This window comes from Petaurus breviceps, unplaced genomic scaffold, assembly GCF_028583685.1.
Source record: "Petaurus breviceps papuanus isolate PSGF00001 unplaced genomic scaffold, PetGlider_PUasm1.0 214, whole genome shotgun sequence".
Lineage (NCBI taxonomy): Eukaryota > Metazoa > Chordata > Mammalia > Diprotodontia > Petauridae > Petaurus > Petaurus breviceps.
The window spans coordinates 10,352,330-10,370,526 of NW_027185863.1; the positions used below are offsets into that span (position 1 = coordinate 10,352,330).

The following is an 18,197-nucleotide window of genomic DNA, read 5'->3' on the forward strand; positions in this document are numbered from 1 at the left end:
CTTTTGGGAACTCTTCATTTGGAACTGTATTAAGAGCCTGTCACGCTTGCTGTGTGCCAAGCCCTTATGTTAAGTGCTTGGAATAAAAAGAGAGGTAAAAAGCAATCTCTGTCCTCCAAGACGAATGCATGCAAGATAGGCACACACAGAGACACAGGGCAGGTGGAGGTGACTCTGCAAGAAGTCTCTTTGTAAGAGACATTTCTCTTCTGGGGGCGGAGCCAAGATGGTGGAGTAGAAGCACTGCCTCCGAGCGGCTCTGGCTTCCACCTCCCCAATCCATGTAAAAAGGGGACTCTAAATAAACTTTGGAGCTGCAGAACCCACAAAATGACACAGAGAAGCTAACCTCCCGCTGAAAACAGCCCGGCAGGCCGGCAGGAATCCAGCACAGCGCTCTGGGAGGCAAGCCCAGCCCCACGCTGAGGCTTTAGCCCCAGGGCAGGCCTGACCAGCCCTCAGCCAGAGGGACTCCAGATCAGCAGCAGCTGTGGCCATTTCCAGATTTATCAACACATAGATGTGAAGGACAAGGTGAAAGGCCAGTGCAGTATGGACTTTGGGACCAGTAAGTGGGAGTGCGTGGCTTTTGTCCCCAGGGTGAGAAGCCGCTGAGACACCAGTACAACCAACCACCGCCAAGTGGCAGCTTCAGCTCCTGGCCTGCAGAGTGTAGGGGGACCAAGCAACAGTCTGAGGGGTAATCACTGTTGCTTTAACCTTCTTGGATCTGGATTGCAGTCTAGGGTGGAGGTACTGGGGTGTGTGTCCGGCTTGCCAGAGCGTGTGGAGGCCTCAGAGAGGGCACCCATCTAATACCTCCGGCAGCTGAGAAAACCCCAGCGTTTGGGACGAAAGCTCCCCTGTCTGGTGGCAGAGTCCTACTGTGGCAAAAAGCCCAAAAGTCAAGTAATTGAGTGGCAGCATGACCAGGCAAAGGAAGCAAAGCAAACAGAAGAATCCAACATTAGACTCCTATTTGGGGGACAAAAAGGAGCAAAGCATGAAACAGGAGGAAGACAGTGAAGTCAGAACTCCTGCACCAAAAGCTTCAAAGGAAAATACGAGCTGGTTACAGGCCATAGAAGACCTTAAGAAGCAGATAAGAAAAGTGGAGGAAAAATTGGAAAGAGAAATGAGAACAATGCAAGAAAATTATGAAATGAGAGTCAACAGCCTGACTGAGGAAAATAACACCTTAAAAAATAGACTAACTCAAATGGCAAAAGAGGCTCAAAAAGGCAATGAGGAGAAGAATGCCTTAAAAAGCCAAATTTGCCAGATGGAAAAAGAATCTCAAAACCTCAATGAGGAGAATCATTGCTTCAGAATTAGATTGGAGCAAATGGAAGCTAATGACTCTATGAGAAATCAAGATGCTGTTAAACAGATCCAGACAAATGAAGAAATAGAAGGCAATGTGAAATATCTCATGGGAAAAACCACTGACCTGGAAAATAGATCCAGGAGAGATAATTTTAAAATTACTGGACTACCTGAAAGCCATGATCAAAGAAAGAACCTAGAAATCATCCTCCAGGAAGTTCTCAAAGAAAACTGCCCTGATGTTTTAGAACCAGAGGGCAAAATAGAGGTTGAAAGAATCTACCTACCGATCACCTCCTGAAAAAGATCCCAAAAAGAAAACTCCTAGAAATATTATAGCAGGTTCTGGAATTCCCAGAATAAGGAGAGAATATTACAAGCAGCCAGGAAGAAACAATTTGAATATTGTGGAAACACAATCAGGATAACACAGGATCTGGCAGCTTCTACACTGAGGGATTGAAGGGGTTGGAATATGATATTCTGGAGGTCAAAGGAGCTAGAAATATGGAAATTATGGAAAATATGGTCATTCAGTGGAATAGAGGACTTTCAAGCATTCTTAACGAAAAAACCAGTTGAACAGAAAATTTCACATTCAGATACAAGAAGCAAGAGAAGCATGTGAAGGTAAACAGGGAAAAGACATCATAAGGAACTTATCAAAGTTGAACTATTTACATTCTACATGGAAAAACAATAATTGGAACTGATGAAACTTTTGTCAGTATGAAAATAGTTGAAGGGAATAGAAATATATATATGTTTACAGGTATATATAGAGGGCCACAGGACCAATTTAACAGGAAGGGATGATATTTAAAAGGTGAAATTAAGAGGGGAGAGAGGAATATAATGAGAGGAGATGGGGAGAGACAGAATGGGGTAAACTATCTCATAAAGAAGAGGCAAGGGAAAAGGGTTACAATGGAGGGGAAGAATTGGAAGGCAAAAGGGAATGGGTCAACCTTATTCTCATTGAATTTGGCTTGGGGAAGGAATGAAATACACACTAAATAGGGTATCTCACCCTACAGGAAAGTAGGGGGGAAGGGGATCAGAGCGGGGATGATGGAAGGGAGGGCAGGCTGGGGGGGGGAGCAGGGAAGGGAAGTTGGAAGCACTAACTTTTGAAAAGGGACAGGATCAAAGTAGAGAAATAGAATAAGTGGGAGGTGGGATGGGAGGGAGGGAAATATAGTCAGTCTTTTACAATGTATCTACTATGTTATTGTTTTGCATTAGCTACACATGTACAATCTATACTGAACTGCTTATCTTCCCAGTGAGGGTGGGTGACAAGGGAGGAAGGGAATGAATCTTTAATTCAAAGTTTTAAAATCAAATGTTTAAATATATATATACATAATTATTAATACTATTTTACATGTAATTGGGAAATAAGATATACAGTCACTGGGGCATAGAGATCCACCATGCCCTACTGGAAAAGTTGAAAGCGGTATGGGAGAAGATATGGGAGAGAGCAGATTGGAGGAGGGGATATCCTATGGGACTACTATTTTGGGGCGGTGGGTGGGGGAAAAACGGGGAGAAAATTTGTAACTCAAAATCTGGCGGAAATGAACGATGTAAACCAGAAGTTAATAAAGCATTTGAAAAATGGGGGGAAAAAGTTATTTCTCTTTTAAGGGTGTTTAGAAAGAGCCAAAGGTTACTCAGAAACAAATCTTGTGAGTAAACTGGATGATCAGTCAGTGGTAATATCATTTTAGGTCAGAGCAGGAAGCTATCAAGTAATAAAACTGATAATTAAAAAATAAGTGAAAGTAATTCCCAAAGCACCAAAAAGATTTTAAGTATCAGCTTCTGCTGAGTCAGTAAACTATAAATGTATGTTACATACTTTGCAGCATCACCTAAGACGGAGGCATCTGTGTAAGAGGTGCTAGGAACCTGCTGCTATTAAAAGTCACAGTGGCAGCTGGGATGGGTGACATCTTTAAACCTAGCACGCTTGGGCAGTTTTCAATGGCATGCAGGGATGGGGGAAGGTCTTGCTCCCCTGTAACATGGGCACCACGTACTAAGCTGGATGTGGGGACAGGACCACCTATGGCTCTGAGAACTGGACTGGAGGCCTTGGTCTGTTTCAGTTGTCCTTTGCAGGTTCTCTCTCACCTTTCATATAACAATCTGCTGCCAAGTCCTACCAATTTTACCTTTACAATATCTTTTGTACATACCCTTTTCTTTTTTGATGTTGCCACTACCTAAGTACAGGCCCTCATTTCACGCCTAGGTTACTGAAGTAATGTGCTGATTACTGTCCCTCCTTCAAGTCTCTCCCTACTCTAGTCCATCTTCCATTCAGCTAGAAAAACGATCTTTCTAAAGCATAGGCCATATTACCCCTCTTCGCAAAAAATTCCAGAGCCATGGTGAGGAATCAAATGTGGCCTCAAGGCCCCTGCTCTAATGGCTTTTTATCACCTCCAAGATCAAACAAAAAAATCATCTGTTTGGCTTGAAGCCCTTCATAAAGGGTTCTCTCCACCTTTTGAGTCTTCTTGTACCTCACTCCCCTCCGGGGACTCTGAAACCTGACAACCCAAGCCTCCTGATGTTCCCCAAACAAGTCACTTTCTCTGGATTCTGAGTCTTTTCACTAGCTATCATCCCTGCCTGGAATTCTCTCTCTCCTCTCCCTCTTCTGACTCCCCTGGCTTCCTTCAAGTCTCATCTTCTGCAAGAAGCCTCTCCTGGTTCCCTTTAATCTTCAGGCCTCTCTTCTGAGATTATCTCTAACTTATCCTGTTTGTATATGTCTTGCTTGTACATAGTTGTTTGCATGTTGTCTAGTCTCTTACATTGTGAACTCCTGTCTGTCTCTTTAAATTCCCAGTACTTAGCACAGTGCCTGCCACATTTACAGTTTGCCTGCTAAGCATTTAATAAGGGATTCCTGATTTGACCACTGTGAATGTGTAAATTTCTTGTATGTTTTTTTTTAGGAAATCAGTTCTATTATGTCATAGTCACACTTCCAATGGCAGTGAGGCATCATGAATAAGGCGGCTGGTTGCCCACCCTTGGCATTAAAGTACTATCCAGGCATGTACTGGCTGTGTGATCATAGATATGTCACTTAAACTTCCAGGGCACTAGACAGACCTCTAAGACTATAAATTACAGAGAAGTTAACAACACACAGTTTCCCACATTAATGAAATTTAGAGTCCCCTCCTCTCGTCCAAAGAAGTCAAACCAAAAAAGTCATCCAACCAAAAGGAATCATAGCACATATACTAATATTTTAAACTGACAGTGCTGCCTAAATCATTAAATTTGTCTTTTAATCATTTATATTATTGGGTTTTTTTTATTTTTATTTTTTGGCTTCCTGGAGGGCAGTTGGGGTTAAGGACTTTCCCAAGGTCACACGGCTAGTTTTTTTGTTACGTGTCTGAGGTCAAATTTGAACTCAGGTCCTCCTGACTCCAGGGCCGGTGCTCTATTCACTTTGCCACCTAGCTACCCCTATTTATATTATTATTATATGTAATACCCATATGTTGTAGAACAACAGTAAGACTCTTTAAATGTATCTGTGACTTAATCTAGTCTGCTGAAGAGAACTCTCAGATTAGATAAATCCTAGGGAGTTGCCTGGGGCCCAAAGTCACTAGCCCAGGGTTGCCAAAGCCATTAAGACTAGATGTGAATATAGGTTCAAGTTCATCACTATACCAAATGTCATGTTTCCTTTTTAAAAGGAACCACTATAACAAAATCTTCTGGGGGTACTTCCTTCTGTCATCTGGCTTTTCATTTTCTACACCTTCTACACGAATTCTTTTTTTTCTCCTTCTACATGAATTCTAACCAACCCCCAAAGAAAAAGAAACCCTAAAGTTTGGGGATTTATTTTTACTGAGAAATAGAAGGATGGAATTGTAAAAATCATAAGCTAAAACATGAAAGGAGATACAGACAACTATACCTTGAAAAGATTTTCATTTTCAGAAATATTTTATGAATAAACAATCTTAAAATAATAAATGAAGAGAGGAAGCATAACAAAATTTAACCTGGAATATGTATTAGCTCCTGCTTGTATAAGGGTTGGCATAATAGCTATGAATAATCCAAGCTGTACATCTTGTGTTACCAGCATGCCAAGAAGCACACTGCTGTAGTCAATATCACCTGTTTGAAAATAAAGAATGGTATTAAAAATACAGGTTTAAAGCAGCATAAAATATCTTACACATATAAATACTGTCATGCTGACTTTGCCAGAAACTTTAGACTAGTTACTAAAAGGTTTTTCTTTTTTGGTCATATAAAAACAATTAAGATTTTAAAATTTATTTTTTCAAGGTAAAATAGTAAATATATCTCAGATAAGATTTTAATAAGGGTTCTTAGAATAAAGTTGCTTATATCATTTACATGCCTACAACATTACCTGTTTATAAGTTAAGTAACATTGCTGAGGATATTTTTGCATTTGAATCAATGGCAAATAAATTTTCATTCAATGCCAAGAAAGGTAGATAAGCAGCTTTCTTTCTTAATTCATATTTTGTTCTTCAAGCTAGTCAAAACAGCCTGATCTATATATCTCTATTCCCCAATTCAGTCTAAACCTCTGACCAAGCTCTTCTCGCCAACAATAGCAATTCCCCTATTACAAAACTGTCACTGCTTGCACAATTAACATAAAGCACAAACTAAGTGTGTCAAAAAGAAAGTAGATGTGAAGGTGAGTGGTTCAGAAATAACAGTGAAATGCTGGTCAAAGTATATGACCAAGGGAAAGAAGAGAGGAATTTCTTTATATTTGCTAAGCACTTTCAGGAAAGAATCATGAGCTGGCTGGGTTTCTGTATCTACTTCTTATTACACTGCGTGACCAGAATTATTCTGGTTTATAAATATGAGCAGTGACTGCTGAGTCACTTCTGAAGCACCTAAATGAGGGGCCCCGAATTCACAAGGGGCAGCTTCTATTTCACATACTTAAATTTTATGAATTTAATAATTTGCAAAATATTGGCAGTAGTACCCAATATTGAACCAAAGAATCTGACAGCCTTACTTGAAACTATTAATCAAACACACCATCTAAATGTACTTCCAAAAAATATCAGAGTAGTTGTGATATTTTTCTGCAAAAATGGTTTTTTGTCCTTTTTTTTTTGGAGGGCAATTGTGGTTAAGTGACTTGTCCAAGGTCACATGGCTAGTGAATGTTAAACATCTGAGGCTGAATTTGAACTCAGGTTCTCCTGACTTCAGGGTCAATGCTCTGTTCATTGCGCCACCTAGCCACCCCTCTGCAAAAATTTAATACATATTTTACAAGAGATTATGTATATATGATGACTACATTCCTAAAACGAGTCCTGTCATCTGTACCAAAATGCAACCACTATTTTTTTATACGTAGTACACTATCAACTAAAAAAAATCTCACTTAAGGTTTAGTTCTTAATACTGATCTTGATTAAAAGAAAAGATAATATATTCAGGGTGGAAGGAGACTTAAGAGTCATCTAGCCCACCCATTTCACAGAAGACAGAGCAAAAGAATAGAAAGGTAGGGCACAGAAGCTGTCAAGTGACAAAACTCATATCCAAACCCAGGTGTCTGACTCCAAATTCAGCACCTCCCCACGTGACATCCACCCAGTCTAACTCATCTCAGATGTATCTAGCCAAGCCTTTGAACAAGTGATCCACCACAGCAGGGTTATTCCATGCTAAGTCTGGTAATCCTTTTAAGAGATTTTACAGGATTTAAAATGCAAAATTAAAATCCAGGGTCCTTAAACACCCTGGCTAAAATTTGGATACATTTTACATGTTTGATTCTGTCATAGTTTTCTATCTCCTTAGTATATGCCCCTAAAACTTATCTTAAAGTTTAAAACTTAAAACTTATACAAAAATCCACCAACCATGTCCCGGAAATAGTTTTTAGAAATACTTTAGGATAAACAGCATTTTTATCAGTTTTTCTATCACAAAAGAATAATAAGCATCAACAGTAGCAGTGCCAGCAACATAAATCATTTGTACTGCATACTCATTTTTTAAAAACTCTTCTTTTCAGGACTACAAACTGTGTAAATTTATGGGGCTGCATTTTTCAAAGACAGTAGTAAATCAGAATTAGATGAATATAATAAGCTCCTATAAAGGAGCTTAATTCTATTAGTAATACTACCAAAAAGTTTGTTAGTCAGAACCTAAGAAGAAGACAATGGTCTCAATGCTTTTATCATTTGACTTAATCATTAATTTATAAAATAAAATTCACTATATGTAATTGAAGAAATTCATGTAACAGTATGTCACCTACCTTCTTTATCACCTCGAGTACTACCAACAAGGAACCTGGACACCAAGGGTGTGCTTGATAAGGATAAACAAGTAGAAATAAAAACACTTTGTGTTGGTCTGATTTGTAAAAAGTGTCCCCACAATAAGCCAAATGAAATCATTAGGAATGTCATATAGCATGAGCCTTGCAAGGAGATCTTCCATACCTTAAAGAGAACAAATTTATTTAAATATTTTAATAACTTAATAGGATATCTCCTTTCCAAAGCCTGAGATGCTACACACACACACAAATAAAACTGGATTGCACATTTAAACTATGCACTGAACATATCAGCCAAACTTCCCCAGTTAGCAACAAACAATTGAATATGTGCCTACTATGACCAGAGACAATATAGTGAAGTGAAAAAAAAAGCAGAGAATTTGCAAAGGAGGAGCCCTAGTTCAAGCCCTGGTTTTGCCACACGCTGGCTGGGTAAGCTTTCACTAGTCGCCTAAACTCAGCCTCAGGTTTCTCATCTGTAACATGGGCATCCTGTTCTACCTTGTAGGGTTGTTTTGTACATCAAATGAAAGAATGAATGTCACAGCGCTTTGCAAAGCTTCAAGCGCTAAACAAGAATAAAGTGGTATCAGCACTGTCCTGAGCACTCTAGGAAATACGAGACTTCAACAAGCATTCATTAAGGGCCCCCTACAAAACATGTTCTTGGAGATACAAAGATAAACAACGTCACTGCTCCTGCCTTTAAATAACAGTCTACTAGAGGTAGATAAGAATGTGGTTTCTGTCCTCAAGGAGCACTGGTTCAGTTGGGAACTCTCCCTTCCAAATATATCCACAGAAATGTTTTGATGAAACTGTGATCTCATCAATGTGGATACTCCCTCCACTAATGCAGACAGCTACCCCATTCACGGCCACCCAGCCCGTGAGAGTCTCGCGCAACTGTCAATCCCTCAGGATTTTCCTTCTCCCAGTGTCTCGTGGATGGAGCATAGAGGTTGTCCATCAGTGAGTCAGTCCCTGCTTCTACTTTGTGACTGATCCACCGTTATTTCACAGGCACACGTTTCTTCATGTTGCTCCTAGATAATTCTTCATTTGTAGTGTGCTATAGCTTGTTCATACTGAGCATTTAACATATGATGCCTTTAACATAATGATGTGTATAACATACCTCACACAGTGACAGAGATCTATGAGGGGCAGTGCTGTGTCCTGAATAAAGAGCAGAGTTTGAGTTCTACTTGTGACACACACTGGCTGTGGACAGTGCTTGAGGCAGCTCAGACTCTGTCTTGGGGCTCCATGATGTGCAGTCATGTCACACCCCTAACACTACTATTCTCTGTCATGTTATGTGACTGCACATCACGGAGCACTACAACAAGAGACATAATCAGACAACAGCATTTTACCAGTGAAATCCTGCATGTGCAAAGGCAGTGGGTACAGTCCAGCCTCAGATACGCCCTGGCTGTGTGATGATGGATAACTTAATTAGCCTCTCAGCACCCTATAGAACTCTCTTAAGAAGATAAGTTATGCTGATAACTTCAAAACATTAAAATAAGGCCTCCGGTGCATCAAGATTTGCCAGGGTGAACTTATGGAAATTTGTGAACAGAAATCACAAAGGGGTAGGATCTGTACTGATGATGAGTGTATGTGATCTCACTAGAACAGAGCGTGACCAAGAGTAACTCTTGGTTATACATCTTTTCACTTAAATACTCACCAAAGAAATCATGGACTCAAGAAATTCCAAAATAGTAATTTTATATTAATTCTACAAGAGAACACGAAGTGAAAAACTTTTCTATTTTGCTTTTAAAGGCTAATTTTAACTTGAAAGTTCACAACACACTTTAAGGGGTTGCTCACAATTGTACTATTATTTTGATTAGAGAACTAGAAGAAAAGAAATGTTTGTTGAAACACGTTCTATGCCTGTGATCCTGGCAAAGATATGACGCAGTATATAAATCTTAGGCCCTACCCACGAGGGCCTTCTAATCTAGTCCACTAGATATGTGATTTCAATCTACCCTATAAGAGATGTGATGTATTTGCCAAATAAGTGACACTAAGTTAGGAGAGATACTGATAACAAGGAGGCATCATGGTATAGTGAGACTTGGGTTCAAATCCTGCCTCTAACACTTATTACCTCTGTGATCTCATGCAAATTATTTAACTTCCCTGGATTTGGACAGGAGGTTTGGATCATATTGCTTCTTTAGTCCCTTCAAGTTCTAAAACTATGATCTTAATTGCTAAAGGAGCTCAAAGAAAAGATTATTTCAGAATAGGGGAATTTTTTAAAAAAGAAAATTTTAAATGGTCAAAGGATTATGAACAGGCAGTTTTTAGAGAAAGAAATTAAAGTTATCTATAAGCATATGAAAAAATGCTCTAAATCACTATTTTTAACAGCTTATTAATATAGTACTTATTTGTCTTCCCTCTTTCAAACCCTGAGCTCATGGCTTTCCTCAGGGCTGCCTGGTAAGATGGAGGTGGAAGTATACACAGGCTGGAAGAGTCATGGAAGGACAAGGAGGATGAAGAGGAACATTCAGAAATGTAGGGGGATAGAAATAGCTCCATCACATGGCGAAGAGGATGAGGAAGGCCACCATCAGGCAAAAGAGCCCCATGGCCTCAAACAGGGCAAAGCCCAGGATGGCGTAGAAAAAAAGCAGCTGCTTCAGGGAGGGGTTCCTGGCATAACCCATGATGAGACTTCCAAACACAGTCCCAATCCCAGCTCCAGAGCCAGCCACCCCCACAGTGGCAGCCCCAGTCCCCATAAACTTGGTTGCTGTGTCAATGTCCCTTGAGATCGCATTAGTTTGGAATCCACATCTGGGGACAAGAGAGGTCAAGGGACCTCAGCCAAAACGCTGAGGTTCTCATCTGTCCAAAACTCTGGCTGCTTAGTACCATTGCAGAGAGCAGTCTATTCAGCAGTTGAGAGCTTCTCCTCACAAGGGCAGGGGTAGAGATGAACTTGGCACAGGAGTACATTATCAGGGGGCGAGGGGCAAAGCTGAAGAGCGGCCAGCAGAGCAGAGGAGACAGAGAGGGGGAGGAGAAAGAGGTGTGCACTCTAAATCACTATTGATCAGAGAAATGCAAATCAAAAGAACTCTTAGGGTACGTTATCTTACCGGTCAGATTGGCTAACATGACAAAACAGGAAAATGATAAATGCTGGAGAAGATGTGGGAAAACTGCAACACTAATGCATTGTTGGTGGAGTTGTGAACTGATTCAACCATTCTGGAGAGCAATTTGGAACTATGTCCAAAGGGCTATAAGTAAGTACATACCCTTTGACCCATCAATACCACTTCTAGGGTTGTATCCCAAAAAGATCATACAAGTGGGAAAAGGACCCGTATGTACAAAAATATCTATAGCAGCTCTTTTTGTAGTGGCAAAGAATTGGAAATCAAGGGGATCCCCATCAATTGGGGAATGGCAACAAAAGTGTGGTATATAAATGCAATGGAATACTATTGTGCTATAAGAAATGAGGAGCAGATGGACTTCATAATAACCTGAAGAGACTTATGTAAACCGATGCTGAGTGAGGGGAGCAGAACCAGGAAAACACTGCATACGATTACAGACATATTGTATTTGTGATGACTGACTTTGATAGCCTGGGCTCCCCTCAGCAATGCAGGGTTATAAGATACATCCCAAGGACTCATGATGGAAAAGGCTATCCACATCCAGAGAAAGAATCAGAGTCTGAATGCAGATCAAAGCAAACTACTTTCTCTCTTTTTGGTTTTGTTTCTTCTTTCTCGTGGTTCATTCCATTGGTTATAATTCTTCTTTACAACTTGACTAACGTTTAATGTGAAGGTATATGTAGAACCTATATTGGATTGCAGGCTGCCATAAGCAGGGGGAGAAAATGTAGAACTCAAAAACTTGTGGAACGGAATGTTGTAAACTAATAGTAAATGAATTAAAAAGAAAAAAGAGAAAATTTTAAAATGATTTTAAATTACTAAAAAATTCTTTTAAAAAAATAAATCCTTGTCTTTTCCAATTTAAAAGTAAACTGTGAGAAGATACCTTATCTAATTATTAAACACTATTTCACTAACAGACTAAGAGATTCCTAAAACAGTGAATGGCCACAAGGTGGCAGTAAGCACTTTTGTGGCAATATGGGAACCGGAGTTGAGGGTATAAAACAAAAGTGAAATGATATGAAAACAAAAGGTGAAATGATACAAATGGAATCAGAAACTTTGTAAGGATGCACAGTTAGTTTAGTTCAACAAACACATAATAAATGCCTCTTATAGCTGTCATAATTGGGTATCCTGACTTTTTGCCCACTGTTTTTCACTAACCCTGAGGAGGCAGATGTGGTATCTTTCATTAAGTAGATATGGCTATGAAGCTAACTCAAAATGAAAAAAAAAACCATGGAAAAAGTACATATGATGAGAACATACAGAAAAGCTGAATATATAATATTGATTTTGAGTATTTTAAAGATTTAAAAGCAGTACTTTTCAATTCTTTAAAGTTTATGTCACTTTTTTTTTTTTGCCTTTTTGGAGGGCAATTGGGGTTAAGTAACTTGCCCAAGGTTACATGGCCAGTTATTTTGTGTGGGTGTTAAGCATCTGAGGCCAGAACCGATCCCGGGTCTCCCAACTCCAGGATGGCGCTCTTAATCACTGCACCACCTGGCTGCCCCAGTTCATGTCGCTTCAATGAAACCAAAGAGCCTCAAGACCATCTAGTTAAAATTGCTTCCCTGAATAATATAAGTAGAATGGTTCTATTTTTGCTTAGGTGAAAGGAAATGGCATAAGTATAGGGGGTTAATTTAATTCCACAAGAATTCATAAAGTTCCTATTATGTGCAAAAGGTATGTGATAGGCACTAGGCAAACAAACCTTTTTTTAAATGACCTTTTTCCTGATCGGAAGGTACTCATAAAAAAGATAAATAATTAAATCTTAGATGAATATGTGCTCTTACTCCACTAACTAGTAAAAGATCCCATCACCTCAAAACTCCTCTGCATAATTCATAGCCATATTCTTCCATTAATCCTCCACAGAGGCTATATCCAAAAAGCTGAAAAACTGTTTCAAAATGTCAAGGATAAATCTTGCTATAAGATAAACCCTACTTCTTTTTCAAGTTTTACATGTCCTTGGTAAATTATTTTATTCCTTTTCTTGTGCACAAAACATGTTTGTAATATACCATAATCTACTTCCACCTATCATACATCTTATATTATCTTCTGGGTCACTTTTTAATTTTTATTCTTATAATGAATCTGAGAAACAAATAAAAGGGTATGGTCATATCATAAAGACTTATTATTACCAAAGCACCTAGAGGACTTCTGCAGAACTCATTCTGAGAATCAATAATTCAAAGTGATGCAGGATAGGCTTTACAAAAGAAGGTAGAGCAAAGACATCAGAGTAGCAGGAAGAAGTACAGTGAATCCCATTCTTTCCCAAATGACTCCTGAAAAAAAGATCTAGAAAATGTATCAGACTAAATCCTTATCTGGAAATCCAAGAAAATCGCAGTGAGTCATTTTTCCAGGCCAGGCTGGCAAAGAGAGACAAACAGAGAGGTCTGCAGACACATGGAATGACAATGTCTAGCCAGGAGGGCACTATGTAGAACATTCTAGCACAGAGAACGGCTGTTCACCGGGGCAGAGGAGGTCCCAGAACCACCACAGAGGGGCTTTAACTTGTGCACAGGAGCCTGCACAGCACAAACCAACTGGCCGTTCTGAGCCACATATCCATGGTAGACCAAGGAGGAGGTCTGTGCATAGGGGTAGAATTTCAAAGTGGCAAGCCTTAGGTTATGTACTGAGCAAGAAGCAAGCAGAAGCTCTGTTGTGTGTGTGTGTGTGTGTGTGTGTGTGTGACCTGTACCCTAGGAACATAATGGGGTCTCAATTCCTCTAGCCCAGCCTAAAGTCTGTGTCCAAAAAAGCAGGCTAGGAATCTCAGACCAAAGGGTGAGCCTGCAGTTCTTCCTCTCCAAACTGGCTAATAATGGTTGACTACAGGGGCAGAATAGTCCAACACCAAAAGGTGGATTATGGGGCAATTTGCTGCAGAAGATAGGATAGAATGGGATAGAAGTCACTTATGCATGCAATCACTTTCATTTAGTAAATTCTGTATTGCTAAGAAGGGCCACCTCTTCATTTGAGTCAAGAACGAAGGAGAAGGTAGAGATCTCTAGGTTACGCGAGATGAGGAAGATAGAAGAGAGCTATTGGCAAGTGGATATATATGTATTTATACACACACACATATGTATAGTCATACTAATAAATGTGGCAGAGAGGAAGAAAACAAACTGAGGAGCACCTCAGCAGAATCAGAATGGAAGCACTTAAAGGCAAAAATAAAATCTTTGAAGTAGCAGCTTTTAATTTACTGCTAACTTAATTTCATTTCCATTGCTAAACAACACTACTGAAAAGAGTATTTCTTAGGGTAGACTAGTTTAGAAGAAAATAACCACCTCCTTTTAAAATTTTAACAGCTCTTCAGATACACCGTCTTAACCACTATGCAGTTTTCAAATACTTTTTAATCATATAATGTATTTTAGAATTACTTATAGGGGTATATGCCATTTAGAATTTTACTTCTATTTGTCACGTAGTTTCTCAACTTTCTAAAGTTCAAATTTTCAATATCAACTATGTTATTGTGCAGTCACTTTCTCAAGTCTGATCTATTTAAATTTCCAGATCTCACTTATACACAGCTTCTTCCATTGGACTGTTGTTTCCTCTCAATGTTAAGAGCTGCTATTGCTACTTAATATGATCTTTTGTTTACAGTAACTCAGACCACCTGATTATGTAGTTTAAAGTATATCAGAGTTCTAAACCGAACAAATGTCAAATAGTCAAGAGGACCAGGGGTTCCAAAACACTGGACCAAGATACTGAAGAGCAAATTTTCACATACCTTTCTCAACTTTTCTGGAGAAAACTCCAAGCCAACAAGAAAAAGAGTAAAGAACACACCAAATTCTCCTAATGTTTCCACTTGAACAATAGACTATAAGACAAAGACATAAAAATAACAAATTTAAATATAACAAATATATTAATATAAATGTATGCATAGATTTAAATGTAAGTCTAACAACTAACTATAATAATTATATATAATTACATTAACATGTTATAAATTAAATACAAATTATATATAACTATGTTAATATAATAAAACTATACTTAAAAGTTTGTTACTGGTTGATTTAATGGGCCTATCCTAATACTCTGATAAAATATAAATGAGATAAAGTTCCCATTAAAAGCAAAAGTCTCCATTAATTCTTTTCAGGAACTAAAGTATGAGTAATAGAAATTATATTTTAACTCCAATAGCCAAGTACTTTATTTCCAAATGTATTTTATCAAACATTAGGAATGAGCTAAACATCTGTGAACACAAAGAACACAAAATACACTTTTAAAAATGGCTCATCATTCCTAAAAAGAAAATTCTTAAATTCAAAAGCACTTTTGAAACTGTTTAGAAATATAAAAGTAATGTTTTATTGCCTTTTAATTTTTTTGGAGGGGGAAGGCAAAGCAATTGGGGTTAAGTGACTTGCTCAAGGTCACAGTGCTAGTAAGTGTGTCAAGTGTCTGAGGCTGGATTTGAATTCAGGTCCTCCTGACTCCAAGGTTGGCACTCTAGTCACTGTTTAAGTACTACTGTACAAGGAACTGATAAATTTTCCATTTTCTCTGAACCAAGTGACACCAAAATATAACTAGAACATGAGGTATGCTTTTGACCAGTCAGGTAAAGAAGGAATTATCAAGATTAATCCCTCTTCTACATGACAGACTTTCAAAAACTTAAAGGAAGTTTCCAATTCCCTTCCCTCTTTGAAATACTCATGCTGTTTTTAATTGCTATCATAACAGGTCTCAATTAAGCACTAAACTCCCTCTCTCAAGGACTTTCCCTGAAAAGAATTAAGTAAAACTAGCTAATAGATTAATTGTGGTTGACAATACACAATACTTTTCATTTTTATAATGAATTTCTAACAGAAAGGAAGGATGTGTACTTTAGTAATTTGACACTAACATCATTCACTGTTTGTGGTCCCAGGTTTTTTCATCTTTTAACATCATTTTTATTCATGTCATTATACTCATTGCGTATATTTTGGTGATCAGTTACCTTCGCTCTCAACATCTTCATATAAATCCTATGATTCTCTTAATTCTCCACTTCCATACTCTTATGTAGCAGTAACATGACACTGCATTCTTACATCAGTTTGTTCAACCATTCCGGAATCACCAGACACTCGTTTTGTTTTCAGTTTTTTGTTATCACAAGGTACCACTATTGCTATAAATATTCTGGAAAGAACTGAGAAGTGATTACACTGAAATGTTAACTGAAAACTGTATTTTATCTTACAATGACCATTTCTTTGTTCAACATTACTATGCTAACCTAAACTGTCTTAGGAGAGAGACATAGTGGAAGGCATGGTTTGTGTATTTAAATATTGTTAAATTAAGTTAAAATAGCTAGCATTTATATAGTGCTTCAAGGATTGCAAAGCATTTTACATGTGCTATCTCATTTGATCTCCACAATAACCCTATGAGGATTACGCTATTATTATGTTCATTTTACAGCTAAGGAAACTGAGGCGAAGAGAGTTTAAGTGACTTACCCTAGGCTAACACAGTTTTATATATTTTATATATTTATATATTTTTAAATATATTATATTTATATATTTTATATTTTATATAATTTATATATTTATATATTTTATATTTCAACCTACTAAAATTGATTAGTTTGATATTTTCTTCATTATTTGGTGGATTGTTTTAGTGTCTATCAAACTGTTCTGTTTAGATTTTTAAAAAAGTCTAAGGTCTGATTTTAAAATGTCCTTCACAGTAAAGAAGTATATGACCACAATATTCTTCTCCCATCCCACCTCCCCAAGTACTTAAACTTTTGCTCATGAAATACTTTTGGTCATTTTGGAGTGCTTAACCAAAATTAGTCATTAAATCCTCCTCCTGTCTGAGAGTGGCTAACTTCAAAGTCAGTGGATCCTTAACAACAGAAAACAAGGAAAGAATTCCCCAATTCATAAATGGTCAAAGGACACAAACAGACAGTTTGCAAAGTAAATAATTGAAACTATCAATAGCCATATGAAAAAATTATCTAAATTACTAATAAACAGAGAAAAGAAAACTAAAACAACTCTGAGTTACCACCTCACACCCATCAGTGTAGTTAATGTGACAAAAACAGAAAATAAGTGCTGAAGGGGATATGGGACCTGTTAAACTAGCCCAACCATTCTGGTAGATTACTATTAGGTCTAAAACCCAAAGAGACCAAAGAAAGAGGGATAGAAAGAGCCCATATCAGATTACATGTCATCTTGGGGAAGGAGGAGGGGAAACTTTTAAACTTTTTCCTGTTTATCTTATCATGCTTCTCTTACTTCTTGTATTTGGAAGTCAAATTTTCTGCTCTGGTTTTTTCATCAAGAATGCTTGAAAATCCTCTATTTCACTGAATGACCATACTTTCCCCTGTAGTATTATACTCAGGTTTGCTGGGTAGGTGATTCTTGGTTTTAGTCCCAGCTTCTTTGACCTCCAGAATATCATATTCCCAGCCCTTTGATCACTTAACAAAGAAGCTGCCAGGTTTTATGTTATCCTGCTTGTGTTTCCATAATACTCAAATGGTTTCTTCCTGCCTGCTTGCAGTATTTTCTCCTTGACCTGGGAACTCTGGAATTTGGCTATAATATTCCTAGGAGTTTTCTTTTTGGGATCTTTTTCAAGAGGCCATCGGTGAATTCTTTCAATTTCTATTTTGCCCTCTGGTTCTAGAATATCAGGGCAATTTTGCTTGATAATTTCTTGCAAGATGGTGTCTAGGCTCTTTTTTTGATCATGGCTTTTAGGTAGTCCAATAATTTTTAAATTATCTCTCCTGGATCTATTTTCCAGGTCAGTGGTTTCCAATGAGATATTTCACGTTGCCTTCTATTTTTTTTTTCATTTGTTTGGATCTGTTTTAGAGTATCTTGATTTCTCATAAAGTCATTAGCTTCCAATTGCTCCAATTTAATTTTGAAGGAGTTATTCTCTTTAGTGAGTTTTTGAAATTCCTTTTCAATCTGGCAAATTAGGCTTTTTAAGGTATTCTTCTCCTCACTGGCTTTTGAGCCTCTTTTGCCATTTGAGTTAGTCTATTTTTTTAAGGTGTTATTTTCTTCAGTGTATTTTGGGGTCTCCTTTAGCAGGATGTTGACTCTCTTTTCATGATTTTCTTGCATCATTCTCATTTCTCTTCCCAATTTTTCCTCCACTTCTCTTACTTGATTTTCAAAATCCTTCTTGAGCTCTTCCATGGCTTATAACCAGTTCATAAGTTTTCTTGGATGCTTTTGATGCAGGAGTTCTGACTTTGCTGTCTTCCTCCCACTCCGTGTTTT

General features: G+C 38.1%; 1 protein-coding gene across 3 annotated transcripts in view; it reads right to left on the reverse strand.

Annotated features, from left to right (window-relative positions):
- Positions 1–18,197, reverse strand: part of TMCO3 (transmembrane and coiled-coil domains 3) — an 84,386-nt gene that overhangs the window by 26,951 nt on the left and 39,238 nt on the right. For all 3 annotated transcript variants that reach the window (XR_011169435.1, XM_069094071.1, XM_069094072.1), the window contains exons 6-8: positions 14,651–14,743; positions 7,658–7,844; positions 5,379–5,496 (exon numbers count right to left, since the gene is read on the reverse strand). Coding sequence is in view for 2 of the 3 variants with exons in the window: in XM_069094071.1 (XP_068950172.1) it covers positions 5,379–5,496; positions 7,658–7,844; positions 14,651–14,743 (398 nt within the window). In the remaining variant the exon portion in view is untranslated. The remainder of the gene's footprint in view (positions 1–5,378; positions 5,497–7,657; positions 7,845–14,650; positions 14,744–18,197) is intronic.